A 15,839-nucleotide genomic window follows, 5' to 3' on the forward strand; every position below is an offset into this window, starting at 1 on the left:
TAAAATCGGAGTTACAGAAAAAGGTAAGTAACTCAAAAAAAGGAGGTCGGGTAAGAGCTTGGTGTGGATAATTGGATATTACCTCCACGATTAGCTTGAGTACCGGTTACAAGCAAGCGACCATTGAACAACTCTAAACATTGACCCGGTCTCGAAGATGGGTCCCGACCACTATCAACAGTTCAGTAAAGTCTGCAGGATCTCAGTTGAGCCGACTTAGAGGTCAACTTCGGCTATTAATTGCGACCTCTTCGAAAGACGACCACCAGGAAATCTCCATTTTCGAAGAAAGTTAACTCCCTGAGATCTTCATCAAGAATCACACCGTACATAATGCCATGTATCTTGGAGATGATTCCTTACATAATACTTGATTGTATGGCAGATTCATTGCCATATATGTAACCAGCACCAATGGACTATAAATACGAACCCTATATACGGTAGAAGGAATACATAAAAATCTTAGTTCTACTAAACCTACAGTATATGTTCTAACTTTAGTATCGGAGGGTCTCTGTCACAATCAAGGTCTCCATTGTTATTCAATTTTGCATGTACACGACAGTCTAATGGAGGACGACCAGATAACCGCATCAACATTTCTTATATCATCGACAGGGTGGCCCACCATATGCTCCGATCAGTGGCAAGCTTAACTTGTGTCCCACATCATCTACAATGAAAGTTGGCTGGGTCGGATCCAGGCCTGAGTTTTAGGCCCATTAACTGATTGGCCTGGATCTGACTTTACATATGCAGATATGCTGAAAGGCCTGGCAAGCCAAACGACCTTTAAGCAAGTAGGCCGGCATTTCGACCTGGGCTTGGGCTGGTCTTCTGTCCTTACCTCCTCCTGGTATGGAGTCGGCCGGGCCAGCCGCGAAGATTCTACGACAGTTGTTGTACGGAGCCGGTGAAACAAATTGCTATGTGGGGTCCACCGCGATATATGTAAGAAATCCACTCCGTCCATCATTTTGGAAACTCATTTCTGGAAGTAGGCCGAAAATTTATTTCGATCTAAAATCAAGTGGTCACAACACAAAGAAAAGTGGGACGAAGACGTCTATCATTGAAGCCTTCTTGAGGCCACCGAACTTTTGGATCAGACCCATATTTAGGTTTTGTCTTCAACCTGATTGAGATCACCTTATGAACAAGTTGGATGTCATATAAACATCACGGTGGGCCACAGTAATATTTCAATGGTAAATGTTTCCATTATCACTGATCCATGCAGTGTGGCCCATTAGAGTTTTGAATCGGCCTGCTTTTTTGCTTTCCATTCTAAAATAATCTTTCATGAAAGATGGACGGATCGGATGCCAAACACATGTCACGGTGGGCCCCACAGATCTCTTTGCTGCACAGGCTATTACTACGGGGGCTGATGTACGGAATCCGCTCCCGGCCAGGCCTGGCTAACGCCCCAGACACGTGTCGCAGAAGCGCGACGTATGTAAAGGTATGCACGTGAGAAAGCTCCATGTGGGGCCAGGAAACCTCGTCTGCAACAACCTCCATGACAACCAAAAGAAGCGGGGGGTTGTTTCGATATTCTGAGAAAGTAGCAAGGGTACTTTCGACCTTCTAAAGTTACAGTGGCGTTTTCGTTATTTCCGGGAAAGCCCAGCTACAAAAGCAAGGCACCATTCCTCTCTCTCAGAGGCTTTTCGGGCAAAAGTCTCTCCGCGAGTCCAAGCAAGTCTCCCAAAACCCTCATTTCTCTCGGTTTCCGCTCGCTACCATTTCGTCGATTGATGGCGAAAGGAGCTTCGGAATTCTTGTTTCTCGGACATGCAGGTCGGTATTGTTCTTATCCCCGCATTTTCTCGTTAAATCTCATCGAAGATCGGCTGTTCTAGCTCTCAATTTCGTTTTTTTTTTTTTTGATTTGTTTGGAATTTCTTTGCTGTTTTTCTGTTTTTTCTCGATCGAGAACCCTAGATCGTCTGGCTTAGAGAGGAATGCAGAGATTTTTTGTGGAATTTTGTCGGATTCCCATAAAGAAGACCTTTGCGATGTGCTTGTTTCCAGATTTTGATTATTTTCGCATGTTTTCGAGTTTTTTCCTAGTCGAAACCCTAGAAACGGAGATTTGACATGGAAATTTCGTCGATTTTTTAAAATGTTGGGAAAATGTTGCTTACTCTTGCTCCTGATTTCTCATTTTCTTTTTTCTTTTAATGATTTTTTTGCTATTTTCTGAGTTTCTGTTGATTCGTGACTCTAGAAGTGGAAATTTAGAGAGTGGAACTGGAAATTTTGCGAATTTCTTTGGAAATACTTCTCATTGTTCTTATTTTTTGTGATTTATCTATATTTTTTTAGGTTGGCTTCTATTGGAAGCCTTACATCATTATATTTAAGAGCGTAATGCAGAGATTTCTCCTGAAAATTTTGTCAAAAACTCTCTCTTGTTCTTGATTTTTCATTTTCTTCATTTTGATGATCTTTTCTCTATCCTTTGTATGCATTTTTTCCTATCTGAGACCCTAAATTTTCGGACTTGGAGAGAAGAATTTGGTTTCTGATGGCTGATAGGTTTTAAAGACCAGTATATTAGGGCGTTGCGGAACTTTTATCTGGAAATAGACAAGTAATGCCATTCAGTCTTATTTTATTTTCTTTCTCAGGAGATTATCAATCGAGCTGCACATTCTGAGAATCATCATAACCTTCCAGTTTTGGTAGGAGGTACACTAACAAACTGTATTTATAAAGTTTCTTTCTGTGAGGGGTGCCAAAATTGCAGTTACTTCTTCGCGGGAGAACAAACACTTGAGGAATTTTACACTGAGAAAGCAAACTAATCAGAGAACCTTGCAGTGTTGTTAGCACGCCAAAGTTGTGAAGATCCCTGAGCAGGATTTTTTTTTATTTTTTTTCTTTTCTTTGAGACGAAGAGAACCCTTTATATTTGATAATGGAGCCATTATGGAAGCTCACGTATTTGCTCGAACCTGCTTCCATGGTGCTCATCCTTACTGCTGTTGTCGTGACCTTCTCATCTGCATTACGAGCATTGAATTACGGTAAAGAAATGGAGCGGAACCGTGATTTCTCAGAAGCTTCCATCACATTAGATCGGTCCCAAGCACTCATGATCCCAGTGGCTAGCTCTTGCAGCCTTCTCCTGATGTTTTATCTGTTCTCATCAGTGTCCCAACTTGTCACCGCATTTACAGCCATTGCATCAGCCTCCTCGCTCTTCTTCTGTCTCTCACCTTATGTCCATTATGTCAAGTCACAGTTTGGGTTGGTAGACCCTTATGTTTCACGATGTTGTTCGAAATCATTCACCCGAACACAAGGTATTTTGCTTCTGGTGAGTGCGGGAATTGTCTCCGCCTGGCTCATTTCGGGGCATTGGGTGTTGAACAATCTGTTGGGCATTTCAATTTGTATTGCGTTCGTCAGCCATGTACGACTTCCAAACATCAAGATCTGTTCGTTGCTTCTGGTTTGCTTGTTTGTATATGATATTTTCTGGGTCTTCTTCTCGGAGAGGTTCTTTGGAGCGAATGTTATGGTGTCGGTCGCAACACAGCAGGCATCTAATCCAGTTCACACAGTAGCAAATAGTTTGAGTCTTCCAGGATTGCAGTTGATAACAAAGAAGCTGGAATTGCCCGTGAAACTAGTTTTCCCAAGGAATCTGATGGGTGGGATGGTTCCAGGAAGCAATGCTGTGGAGTTCATGATGCTTGGTCTTGGTGACATGGTATGACATTTTTTTATTTTTTATTTTTCTTTTAGAAAATTACTCAGATGCCCCTGTTTTTTACTATCATTTTCAAAAACAGGTCCAAAACTACGTGGTATGACCTAAGCATGCTTTTTTTAGCTAAGGCTTCATTTGGATGCTACTCCATTTGCTGGGAAGTAAACGGCATTACAGAACAAAATAGCATTTCGTTATGTGTTGGCGCAGCCAGAATGTCGTGCTGCTGGAGATTATAGAAAAAACCGCAGCACGTGCACTCCCGAGGCACAATGAAGACACCTGAATGATCGGGTCTTCACTCCTGCATTTGATGCCCCCTAAAACAGGTCCAAAACTACGTAGTATGACCTAAGCATGCTTTTTTTTAGTTAAGGCTTCATTTGGATGCTACACCATTTGCTGGGATGTAAACGGCATTACAGAACAAAATAGCATTTCGTTATGTGTTGGCGCAGCCAGAATGTCGTGCTGCTGGAGATTATAGAAAAAACTGCAGCACGTGCACTCCCGAGGCACAATGAAGACACCTGAATGATCGGGTCTTCGCTCCTACATTTGATGCCCCCTGCAAGTTTCGGTAAAATGCCATTTGGCATAACTCCCAAACTAGGCCTAGTATTTCCTTTCCGGTCCCATATCGTAAGGACCTCCAATTGTATGACCTCAGTGACGAAAATGCCCCTAAGGTTATGTGTGAATGGAAACTGTTCTTCGTTGACTTTTGTGATGTAAATCCCTAAGGTCACGAGCTACTGTATATGAGATTGAAGAGGTGAATTGTGGACATTTGCCACTGGGGCACGCTTGTATGATATCTGTGGACGTCATTGTGAACATGCCCCAGTCCATAAATGAGGCCAATACCACTCATTACATGGGTTTCACGTGTACATTTGAACAGAGTCTGTTGGTAATTTGATTTCTAATAGTCCATTTTCACCATGCATGTGTTGGCCACCTAATCTGTGGACCAGCCTAGCTTTCAGGACAGTGTATGTTCATGTTGAGCATCACAGCCCACCTCGCACGTGGCTAGGATCTTTGTGCATGTGATTCACTTATTCAGTCTGAAATCTTTCATGCATTCTTATATTTTCCCACATGGCGGGTGTTCTTTCCATTTCTCGTCGATAAATTCTTCAAAGGAATCTTAAATGACTCCTTTGAAGAAGGAATCATAAATGGCATCTACAGATTGAAGAGTGATCTTTAGATGTCCTATTGCCTTTTAAAAGGGATGGAAACATTTAGGTACTATTTTACAATTCTAAGGTGGCCTCTTGGAGATCAAATTCACTTAATTTTGCAGTTAGACTCTTATTCTGTTTTTTGGAGCTACATGTTCTTTAGCTACAAAAAGTGCTTAGAGGTGGCTGACATATTAGCTAGAGGAGTGACAAGAGGGAGACTCGAGATCAATGTTTCCTTATTTCTAATTCTTTTTTGGCTTTTAATAGTACCAGCCATCTACACTTCAAAAAATAAAAAATAAAAAATAATGTCGGTCATCTTCTATCAAAGAAAAAAAAGAGTGCCATTTTACCTTTCCCCATATACAAAAGCTCATAATTCCCTGCATTTCCCAACCCCTTCAAGCCTGTGTTATTAAATGATACTTGGCCGAGAGTTTGTACATCCAGGTCTTCGGTTTGCACAATTGGGGCCCATGGATCAGTGATCCAAACTGTTGATATGATGGGCATCACCTTCCCTGGTCCATGAACTTTGGAGGTTTGCCTTTTTCTGGTTGAACATGAAAAATGCCATTATTTTCTTTCTTAGCCATGTATTTGTCACCTATTAAATAGTTAGGTTTTGCTGATTAGGAGGGTTTTTGGTTCATTGGTCAGGGACCCACAGTATCAACAGTTTGGATCCCAACCAATGTAGCAGGTGGGGCTCAACACGAAAGTGCCCTCCCTGAAACTCAAGCTTGATCCACCCATCAGGTTGGTAGCGGGTGACATATGTATGTGAACGTATGCCATTGGTAATTTCTTTCTAGCAATCCATTTTCATCAGGCAAGTGTAGCCCACCTGACAAGTGATTGATCTGGTTTTTGGGTCAGGGAGCGTTCATGATTGGGCCTACCAAATGAGTGATCCCGATATCATACATGCATGTCACAGTTCACCACTTAGGGCATTTTCATACAAATCTCAAAAGAGAGGAGTTTCCATTTTAGTATGTGAACTTGGGGCATCTTTATCAATTAAGTCACACAATTGGAGGTCTGTTCAAAATTGTTACCGGAAAGGTAGTTCTAAGTAAAAGCAAGATTAGGCAGAGATATGGTTTTGGAACCTGTTTTGGAATATAATAACCAAAACAGGCCCTGTAAAGTAATTTTTCCTTTCATTTCTAAGGCAGTTATACCTTGATTCTTATAAATGATTTAAATGATTGAAGATTGTGCTGTGGATCACCATAACATATAACTTTAATGCCTCATAAATTATTTTTGTTCCAAATATGGGTTATTTGGTTTTTAATTATGATATTTGAGAAGCTAGTAAGTAACACAAATGTTTTATGTAATCTCTATCTTGATTCTTATCACTGACTGAAGATTGTATTGTGATTTGTGGATCACACCATAATGCAAGGCATGTCAGATATAAGGCTTCACAAGTCTCCCTCTCCCCCCGCCCCCCAAATATGGGTTATTTGGTTTCTTAATGATGCTATTTGAGAAGCTGGAAAGCTAACAAAAATGTTTTGACTAGCATATGCATGATGCATCGGCGAGCAGATTGGTACTTTAATTGTGGGTCCCACCATTGACGGGCTATACCCAAAAAATTGCTCCTGATTAGGAAATCCAAGACATCTGACAATGGTGTTGGATGATTGAGACACTGTCCATAGTTGTTTTAAGACTAATTTGTTGCCTTAGGAATCTCATGGAATGAGGTCATGTGAATATCTTCTGTTTGGACGGTATTGTTGGCATGACTAGGAACTTCCTGTCTGGTTTAACTTATATGCCAACTGGATGGATTGGTCAATTTAGGTTGGATGAATAGAGCTGTTATTTCCAACTAGTGGGCAGCTATACATCCTATATATGCTCCACTCCTGCATGATATTCAATTTACAATGGTGCTACAGACCATCAATAGATTCCATATATGCTCTACTCCTGCATGATATTCATTTTATGGTGATGCTACATGCCATGAATGCCCATACAATGTTATCTCACTAGTATGGCACAGCATATAGTATGCTTGATGCACCCATGAGTATGTGATATTGACACCTATAGCCTGAAAAAATGCTCTGAACAAGGCGAAATCGTCCGTGAATGATGGAGGATGATTGATACTATATTGCTTGTTGCAACTAATTGGCAGCTATACATCCCATATATGCTAGACTCCTGCATGATATTCAGTTTACAACGGTGACGTATATGCGCCATAAATATATCCCACACATGCTCTACTCCTGCATTCTATTCATTGGACAATAGTGCTTACACACCATCGATGCCTATGCATTGTTATCCCACGGCATATAATATGTGTGATGCATGCATAGATATGTGTACATCAACACCAATATGCCCCGTCATTTTCTTTGGACGACCAATCTGTCCCATCTTTGATGGGCTATGGCCTGAAAATTGCCCTGAAACAAGCAAAAAGCCTGGCAATGTTGGTGGATGATTGAGACAGTTGCTATAGTTGTTTTGAGAGTAATATGCTGCCTTATAATCGATATTGTCTGTTGGGACAGTATTGTTGTAATAATTAGGAACTTCAGCCATGGTTTGCTTATATGCTAGGTGGTTGGATTGGCCAATCTAGGATGGATGAATAGATCATAGTTAGTTACAACTAATGGGCATCTAGAGGTTCCATATATGCTCCTCTCCCGCATGATATCCATTTTACAACAGTGGTATGTGCCATCAATACATCCCATAGATGCTCTACCCTTGCATGATATTCATTTTACAACGATGCCACATGCCACCAATGCCTGTGTTGTCATCTCACTAGTATTGTGCAGCATGTAGCATGTGCAGGCATGTGTAAATTGGCATCAATATTTTACTTTTTTGACCGCATGATATTAGATTCATCTTGGTGGTGTGCAATATGTATCTAAATTTTATGTCAAAGGAATACATCGTAGTAGATAAGACTTTGAGCTTGGAATGATTTTAGCTTTTCTGTTATTTGGATCTTTTTCTCATAGCAAGTGCCTAAAATTGCATGTTACATGCTGAATGTTTGTATTATAGTCATCATAGAGCAGCTATTGGAATTATCCTTCTCTATCATTGAATTCTTGCCTTGATTGAAAATTTAAATCTTGTGGTTGTTGCCTGCAATCTGAGTTTAATCATAGTTGTCATAGGTGTTGTCCTACTAGGTAGTGGGAGTTTCATCTACAGGAAGGTAGTTTAGGCTTCCAAGCTCGTGTATGTGCCCACTATGATGTATCCAGTCATGGAAGGGCAAAAAGGTCATATGCCACCTTATGTGGAAAGAAATTGCCTCAATAATGTCAGTCAGCTACGTGAATCCTGTTTTGCCATTCCACTCTATCAAGGACCACATCCTCAGTTAAACGGTAGCTCATCTGTTTTGCCATTCCACTCTATCAAGGACCACATCCTGATAGCTCATCAAGTCTTTTCTTACTACCTCTACCATGCCCTTTTGGGCTTTCTTCTTGCCCTTTTATAGCCTTCAACTTGAACCAACTCACTTCTAAAACCGGAGAATTTCTTGGTTTCTAGTGCACATGGCCAAACCACTAATTTCCCTCAGCTTGTTACCCATCGGTGCTACTCCTATGTTGCCTTTTGCCACAGATGGTTACATAAAAAAATGGTCTTATTTTGGGCTTTTTTCTCCCTTTATATGCTTCATGTTGGATACCACAAGAATATTGAAAGACGAATAACGAAGATATTTAACTACCATGGCAATGGGAATTATTGTAAACAATATGTGTATGCTCTCTAGGTCCTTTGTTTCTTTTAATCTCATATCCAAGAAGGCTGATTCCTGGCCAGATAGCTTAGCCAATGAGGGCATTGCTTATGAGGCTCTCACTGTTGGGGAAGCTTATCCATTGCTGATAGTGTCCTTTTTTTTTTTCAATAAAATTTGGTTGCTTATTGGAAGAAAAGAAGAAGAAGAAGGCAACTGCATGTCATAGTTTCCTATTATTACTTTAATCTATACATAGAACTATACTACACGAAAGTGCCCTGAACCTCGGATATATACATGTTTAGTAGTAGTAATTATATCAAATAAATTGTCCTTCTAGATATGTGTATGTAGGTATGTGTAAAATAATGTCTATGCTACCTTGATCCTTATGGGGTGGCCTAGGGGAGTTGGGAAATATGCATACCTGGGACATCTTTGTAGCCATTGATTTCACATGTTTTTTTAAGGTAGAGAATGGCTGATTACTAAGGCTGCTACCAAACGCACGTTACGCACCTTAAGTAAACAAATATGGAGAGAATAGTCACAAAATATTAATGTTCAAATCTCAAAAGTTTCTTTCAGCCCAATATAGAATGAGAAATGATCTTCTAGGCTGACCTGACCCATGATCCATTTTTTAGAAACATTTTTCCCTTGAAAAATATCTGGTATTTTTTAGCGCAAAAGTGAAAAAATAAATAAATTCAGAAGGCATGAACAATTGGCCATAGACTGGTTGTAGCTTGTAGGTGATCAGTTCTCATATTGAATATCACCCTCTTAAACACATAGTCAGACGGGTTATCATCATGGTGCTCCTTATGTGATGGCTGACATGTGTATTATTCTAGAGATCAGCTGGATCCCGAACTAGTAGACCACACAATCAGGAAAAAAATTCAGAGGGCCTGAAGGTCCTGAACAGTTGGCCATAAGACTGCTTGTAGGTGATCAGGTCTCTTATTGAATATCACCCTCTTAAACACATAGTCAGATGGGTTATCATCATGATGCTCCTCATGTGATGGTTGATATGTTTATTATTCTAGAGATCAGCCGATCTCGAACTAGTAGACCACACAATCAGGAACAATGTAAAATTGTGCATAAAACCAGTAAAACATGTGCCGTGGCTCACGTGAGTTCCAGAATGACCTGATTTTTGGTGTCCCTAAATCCATGTGGGGTGTACACAATGAACAGGTTGGATGGCATGTAACCAACATGGTGTGCCCTCTCTGTTATTTCCCGTGGTGTGCCCCACCTGAGTTGTAGATCAGACTTGATTTTTGGTTCCTGGGTCTAGAATCATAGGTTACACCTGATGGATGGTTTGGATTTTTGGAACAAATAATGATGGGGTCCACAGAGTTACATTATAGGTGGCATGAGATCATTCCATATATCTGTGGGTCTGCGCGTGTGTGTGCATGCAGGGAATGATCATATGCAGTTGACTTAAGATTGCAGGTCAGGCCCAAATCTGTGTCCAGTGCTCCTTATTAAAGATCCGACAAGTCCAACCATCTAGTTAAGGATCTGGATGACATGTGGCCTGTGGACTGGCCTGAGCAAGGATCTTGATCAAATCAAGGGCTCGATGGTAGATCTTCCCTTGATTTGATCTGGGCCAGAATGAGTGATCCCATTGGATAATGGGGTCCATAAGTCCACAGAGTTTATTATTTAATTAGTAGTTAAAGTTCTGATTATTCATGTCTTGTTGAAAAATTCCCCTTGTGTACTTTTGTAAATAATTTTGTGGCCCACTTTTTCCGTTATCAAACAATGTCGAAATGACATGAAATTGTTCCCATTGAAAACATATTGAATCAGCTTTGTGCGACTTGGATATCTTTTGATTGAGTTATCGTTGCGGAAAGCATTTATGTTGGTTTATGGTGTTTTGGTCATTTTCAAGTGTTTGTTGAAATAAATGATTAGGATTAGAAGTAATGGATGGTTAAGAGTTTAAGATTATAGTTTATTTCCATTTCCCTTTGTGAAAATATAGTATACAAACATCTCATCACTTGTTAAAAATAAGCAAGTATGATTTTGCTATAAGAAGGGATGAAACTCTCTCCATTAATGCAATGGATGAGAATCAGTTACAAGAATGGAATGTCTGGTTTACCACTCTTAGCCAGGTCATCATAGGATCAGCCTTGATAGTGACCAATTCAAAAGAAATTGCTAAAGAAAAAAGGCATTTGATTTCGTTTAGGGGCCGTTTGGGTTGGGGGCTTTAGATTCTTAGGACTCTCGATATCCACTTGAGGTGTGGTTCTTGTTTTTTTTTTTCCCTGCTTTTGGGGGTCTGTGGGAGATTGGGATCTAGATATTCAAATGACCAATAGGCATCTCAAATTCTCAGTACTCTATAATCAGGTGCCAAAAAAGAACTAGGATTTTCACGTTTCGCTAGTGATTACCCAGACAAATATCAATAGAGTGGTAGTTTGAGAGGCATGGGCAATTAAAGGTGTGGGGCTCACATGATGGAGGGTCTAAATCAATGACTGCCCCATTTGTAGTGCGGTCAATATGGAATGTCTATTTCCCTTGTGATTAATTGGAAGGCTATGAGTGACTTTGGAGAGGAATGAGCAATCAAAGGTGGGGCCAAAAGATGGATGTCTGGATCCTTTCAGTTTGTAGTATGATCAACATGGACTGTCCATTTCCTTGGGCATTTATTGGAATTTGGAAGATTAGGATTATCCAACCAAAGTGATTTTCTGAGAGGGTTGGGCAATCAATCGACACATTATATGTCAATGATCAGACCGTTTATAGCATCGTTCATCTAGATAAACGATCTGTATGGACTGTTCATTTCCTAGGCATTGATTGGACGATCAGGGTCATCCAACAAAATGATTTCCTGAGAGAGATGGGAAATCAAGGGTGGGACCCGCATGATGGATGGTCTCGATTGATGATCAGACTGATCAGACCATTTGTCGTAGGATCAATATGGACGGTCCATTTCCCTAGGCATTGAAAATGGACTGTTAGCATCATCTGACATAAGTGATTTTTAGAGGGATGGGCGACCAAGGGTGGGACGGGACTCACATGATGGGTCAATGATCAGACCATTTGTGGTATGATCAATATGGACTGCCCATTTCCCTAATCCCAAACCATTAAATGGACAGTTAAGACTTATAAACATATGTTTACTAGAGGGAGGTAGGGAGATGGTATGCGTAATGCGTCACAACTGGCTATGTACAGAAGAGGACAGATCAAGTGCAATCGATTATAGCTTGCACGTGATATTATTACCATTATTATTTTTATTATCATCATCATCATGTACAGTGAGGCAGTGGCATCATCTACAGTGAAGCAGTGGATATGGTATGTATACTGTATCTGTATTACATAGACTCCGTAAGATAATAAAGCCATTGTAGTGCTTCTATCTTCATTCTCTCACACAGAACTATAATTACTGATCTTAAACGTGGATTTCCCACTGAGTCACCAAGTTACTGTGCCTACGTTTATGTGCAGGCTATTCCTGGTATGCTTCTAGCTTTGGTGCTTTGTTTTGATCATCGCAAAACTCGGGATTCAGGAAGCCCCGTAGACACATCTTCCTCCAAAGGGCACAAATACATGTGGTATGCAGTTTCCGGATATGCCATTGGCCTGGTTACTGCTTTAGCTGCAGGGATCTTGACTCACTCTCCTCAACCTGCTCTTCTTTATCTGGTATGTTTTCTTGAGCATATGAGATGCCAAATCCAATTAGTTTGTTAGATGATACTAGAAGCAATTTCTTAATCTCTATAATCTACCTGCCTACCTACCCACCTACCTATCTATCTATATATGCATACATATATATTCTGTTTCAAGTAGGATCTCGATGAATGTCAAGTGAATTGTCTATCTATAATCGAGAACATTTCATTGGATTGGTTTTGTTCTGTCCAAGATCTGGTCTCGTCTGTTCGCACAAACTTTTCTGTTTATCTCAAACATTTGATATTGCATGCCTTTTCACTGGTCCAGAAACTCTCTTCATTCTTCTACTTTTTGTTTGGCATGAAGAATTTCTGTTTGTGGATTGGATTAGTGTTTTTTTTTTTTTTTTTTTTGGATCAGCAAATGCAATAGTCAGTTAATTTAACAGAATGGATGTTCCCAATACCAATTGAAGGTCTCACGATCCTTTGGCTAATGAGAAATAGCTTCCTACAAGCATGTCTAGAAGCAGGCACCAAGGAAGAAGTCTTGGTCTAATAAACCTTATTCATAACAAATGATAATTCACTTGGACCAATACAAATTCCTGAAACTCGTGCAATGCCACTGCTAGAGTCGCCCTCAATCTCCCTGAAATAGTAAAAAAGGTGGTTGGCTGGCACCTGCTTGATCCACAGGTGTTATCAACGCACATGAGTCACTATGGTTATCCAGCCTGGAGAAAGCTCAACCAAATCATTCCTTAATTATTCCTCGCTACAAATCCCAGAAATTCCAGGATTACTGTGGAGCTGCTATCGAACTTTTTTTGGGGACTCCTTTTTCTTGCGGATGATCAAAATCCAGTCAAGAGAAAAATCTGAAGCCAGAAACCCTGATGGCTTGGGAATGAGATAGCAACTTATAAAGGACTTTGATTCTCTCTCTCTCTCTCTCTCTCTCTCTCTCTCTCTCTCTCTCTCAGCCAGAAACCCCTGAATGCTTGGGAATGAGATAGCAACTTATTAAGGATTTTGATTCTCTTTCTCTTGAACCCGGATGATCAAAATCCAGTCAAGAGAAAAATCTGAAGCCAGAAACCCTGATTCTCTTTCTCTTGAACCCGGATGATCAAAATCCAGTCAAGAGAAAAATCTGAAGCCAGAAACCCTGATGGCTTGGGAATGAGATAGCAACTTATAAAGGACTTTGACTCTCTCTCTCTCTCTCTCTCTCTCAGCCAGAAACCCCTGAATGCTTGGGAATGAGATAGCAACTTATTAAGGATTTTGATTCTCTTTCTCTTGAACCCCACCCCCCCCTGAAAAATAAAAAATAAAAAATAAAAATACAATGGAAGATCATTATTTTGGTTCCTTCATCTCCAACGCTGTCAAAATTCAGATTGTATCATATAAATACATGTTGCAAATCATAGCTGCATCTCCAAATCGCAAACTGTATCGAATCATGGACTGCATAAATGGGCTCAAGATTACTTCAAGAATCTTTTTTCCCCCTCCATTTCTATTCGATTTTCCCTTCCTATTTTTTCAAAACCCTTTTGCTCTTAAAACATGTGAAAGGCACTCTTATAAAACAAAATCGTCCATCAAAAAAAATCATCCCCTAAAAAAACATGAGAGAGAGACAGGGATTTTGGATTAAAAATCTGAAGGAAAGAAACTGAAAACAAAGAAAATCAAGATACAAAAGAACATATGTATTTTCTCAAATATGTATTACATCTATTGGTGCATATGGATGGAAAATGTATGATTGATTAGTTTTTTTTCCCTGATTTATTGTAATTTTTGTGTGTGTGTGTGTGTGTTTTAAGAAATGAAAAAAAAGAGTGTGTGTGTGTGTGTGTATGTTTTTTAAGAAATGAAAAAAAAGAGCTTCTGTACCAAATGATTTGTGATTCAACCCAAAATGCCATTTTCAATACGATAATGATTTTTTTTTTTTTTTTGAAAAGTAATACAATAATGATTTTGACAACATTGTTCCTTTGAAATGTCACCGCACATTATCTTTTGTAGAGGCAAAAGCCTGGAAGGACTTTTCACTTGGGGTTTTGAGGGGTGTGTAATCGACCTTGACCCTCGTAAGGATCCAAGATATCTTGAGCTAGTGGAAAGTGAAAGAGGATGCCAGATATTGTCCACAGATTCTGCATTTTCCCAACACATGAAACAAATATTAGGAATGGCCATGGTCGTCCTCCTTTCAAGATGTCCATGTCCAGCATAAAAATCTTATTAGCTGTAGCTTGCCAACTAAAGGCATCTGCACAAGGAACCACTGATCTCCACACTAACACTCGGCACAAAAATTTTAACCGAAAAAGATGGACAAAGCATCTTCAGAGAACTTTTGGAGGAAAAAACACCACAAGGAGAGGGATCCTGCCTCGCAGCAATCTTCAAGTGGGTGGTGTGCTTTGGTGATTGTGGATTAGCGAGCCTCTCGTGGTTGGAAATTGAAATGCAATGCTGTGGAGAGGCTAAGCTTATTTTAGTGTCTGAAATGGATTGCACGCCTGACATCAAAGAAGTTTACAAGTTTTTGATCAACAACAACAAAGTAGATGTGCTCATCTATGATTGGAACTACCGTGAATCCTGATTTTTCTTTTCTTTTTTCCCCCTTATTTTCTAAATGCAGGTACCGTCAACTCTGGGGCCAGTTGTCTTCATTGCATGGACTAGAAAGGAGCTCATGGAGCTATGGGAAGGATCCGGCTCAAGTGACAAGGGTCATGTGATGGAGGAGGCTTGAGCGGCTACATACGTGATACGCCACACCCCTCGGATGTATGTTCCACCAACCAAAAGCTGTCCTGTAAATCCATGTTGAAAAATGCAGACTAATTAATAATATATAATATCTAAAGAAGTTTCTAAATTCTGGCAATGGGCCATAATCTTCTCTAATATTCTCTACTCCTCTTTTGTGCTCTCTTTGATACTAGTGACTGCAATTGCTTGAAAAAAAAAATCTCCACAGATTAAATTCGCAGCATTGATCTATATATTTCAGTTGAAAGGCAAGTGCCGTTTCTTCCCTAGACGCTGAAATTCCACTTAATAGTTATCCGCAGTTGGGGTTTTTTCCGTGGGAGAATCCCAGCAGCAATGTGTTGCCTGCAGCCTGCCGTGAGTGCAGACACCCTAATATCATGATTTTCTGAATCATATTGTCCGAAATGGCTGGAATTAAAATTCTGTTTTGTTGTGATGGGTGCTTTTTCAGCATTGTCCTTTTTTCTTCGTTGCGGTATTGGTAAGATTTTCGAGTAATAAAGTCTAAAACAGAACTTAAAAGTGGGTTTGGATGCTGGTATCGGTGTCTGACCTGTAACTTAAACCTCACATTCTTAGAGTTGTCTTTCAGAAGCTTTTACTCAAGAATACATGAATAGAGTTAGTCTTTCAGAAAGCCT

General features: G+C 40.0%; 1 protein-coding gene across 1 annotated transcript; it reads left to right on the forward strand.

The window, feature by feature from the left end:
• The first annotated feature begins 1,652 nt into the window (after nucleotides 1-1,652).
• On the forward strand, nucleotides 1,653-15,301 carry LOC131231860 (signal peptide peptidase-like 1). The gene is made up of 4 exons (XM_058228174.1): nucleotides 1,653-1,806; nucleotides 2,640-3,727; nucleotides 12,215-12,415; nucleotides 15,062-15,301. The coding sequence occupies exons 2-4, from the start codon at nucleotides 2,930-2,932 to the stop codon at nucleotides 15,173-15,175; spliced, it is 1,113 nt and encodes a 370-aa protein (XP_058084157.1). The 5' UTR covers nucleotides 1,653-1,806; nucleotides 2,640-2,929; the 3' UTR covers nucleotides 15,176-15,301.
• The last annotated feature ends 538 nt before the right edge of the window (nucleotides 15,302-15,839 follow it).

Source organism: Magnolia sinica, chromosome 17 (assembly GCF_029962835.1).
Source record: "Magnolia sinica isolate HGM2019 chromosome 17, MsV1, whole genome shotgun sequence".
Classification (NCBI taxonomy): domain Eukaryota; kingdom Viridiplantae; phylum Streptophyta; class Magnoliopsida; order Magnoliales; family Magnoliaceae; genus Magnolia; species Magnolia sinica.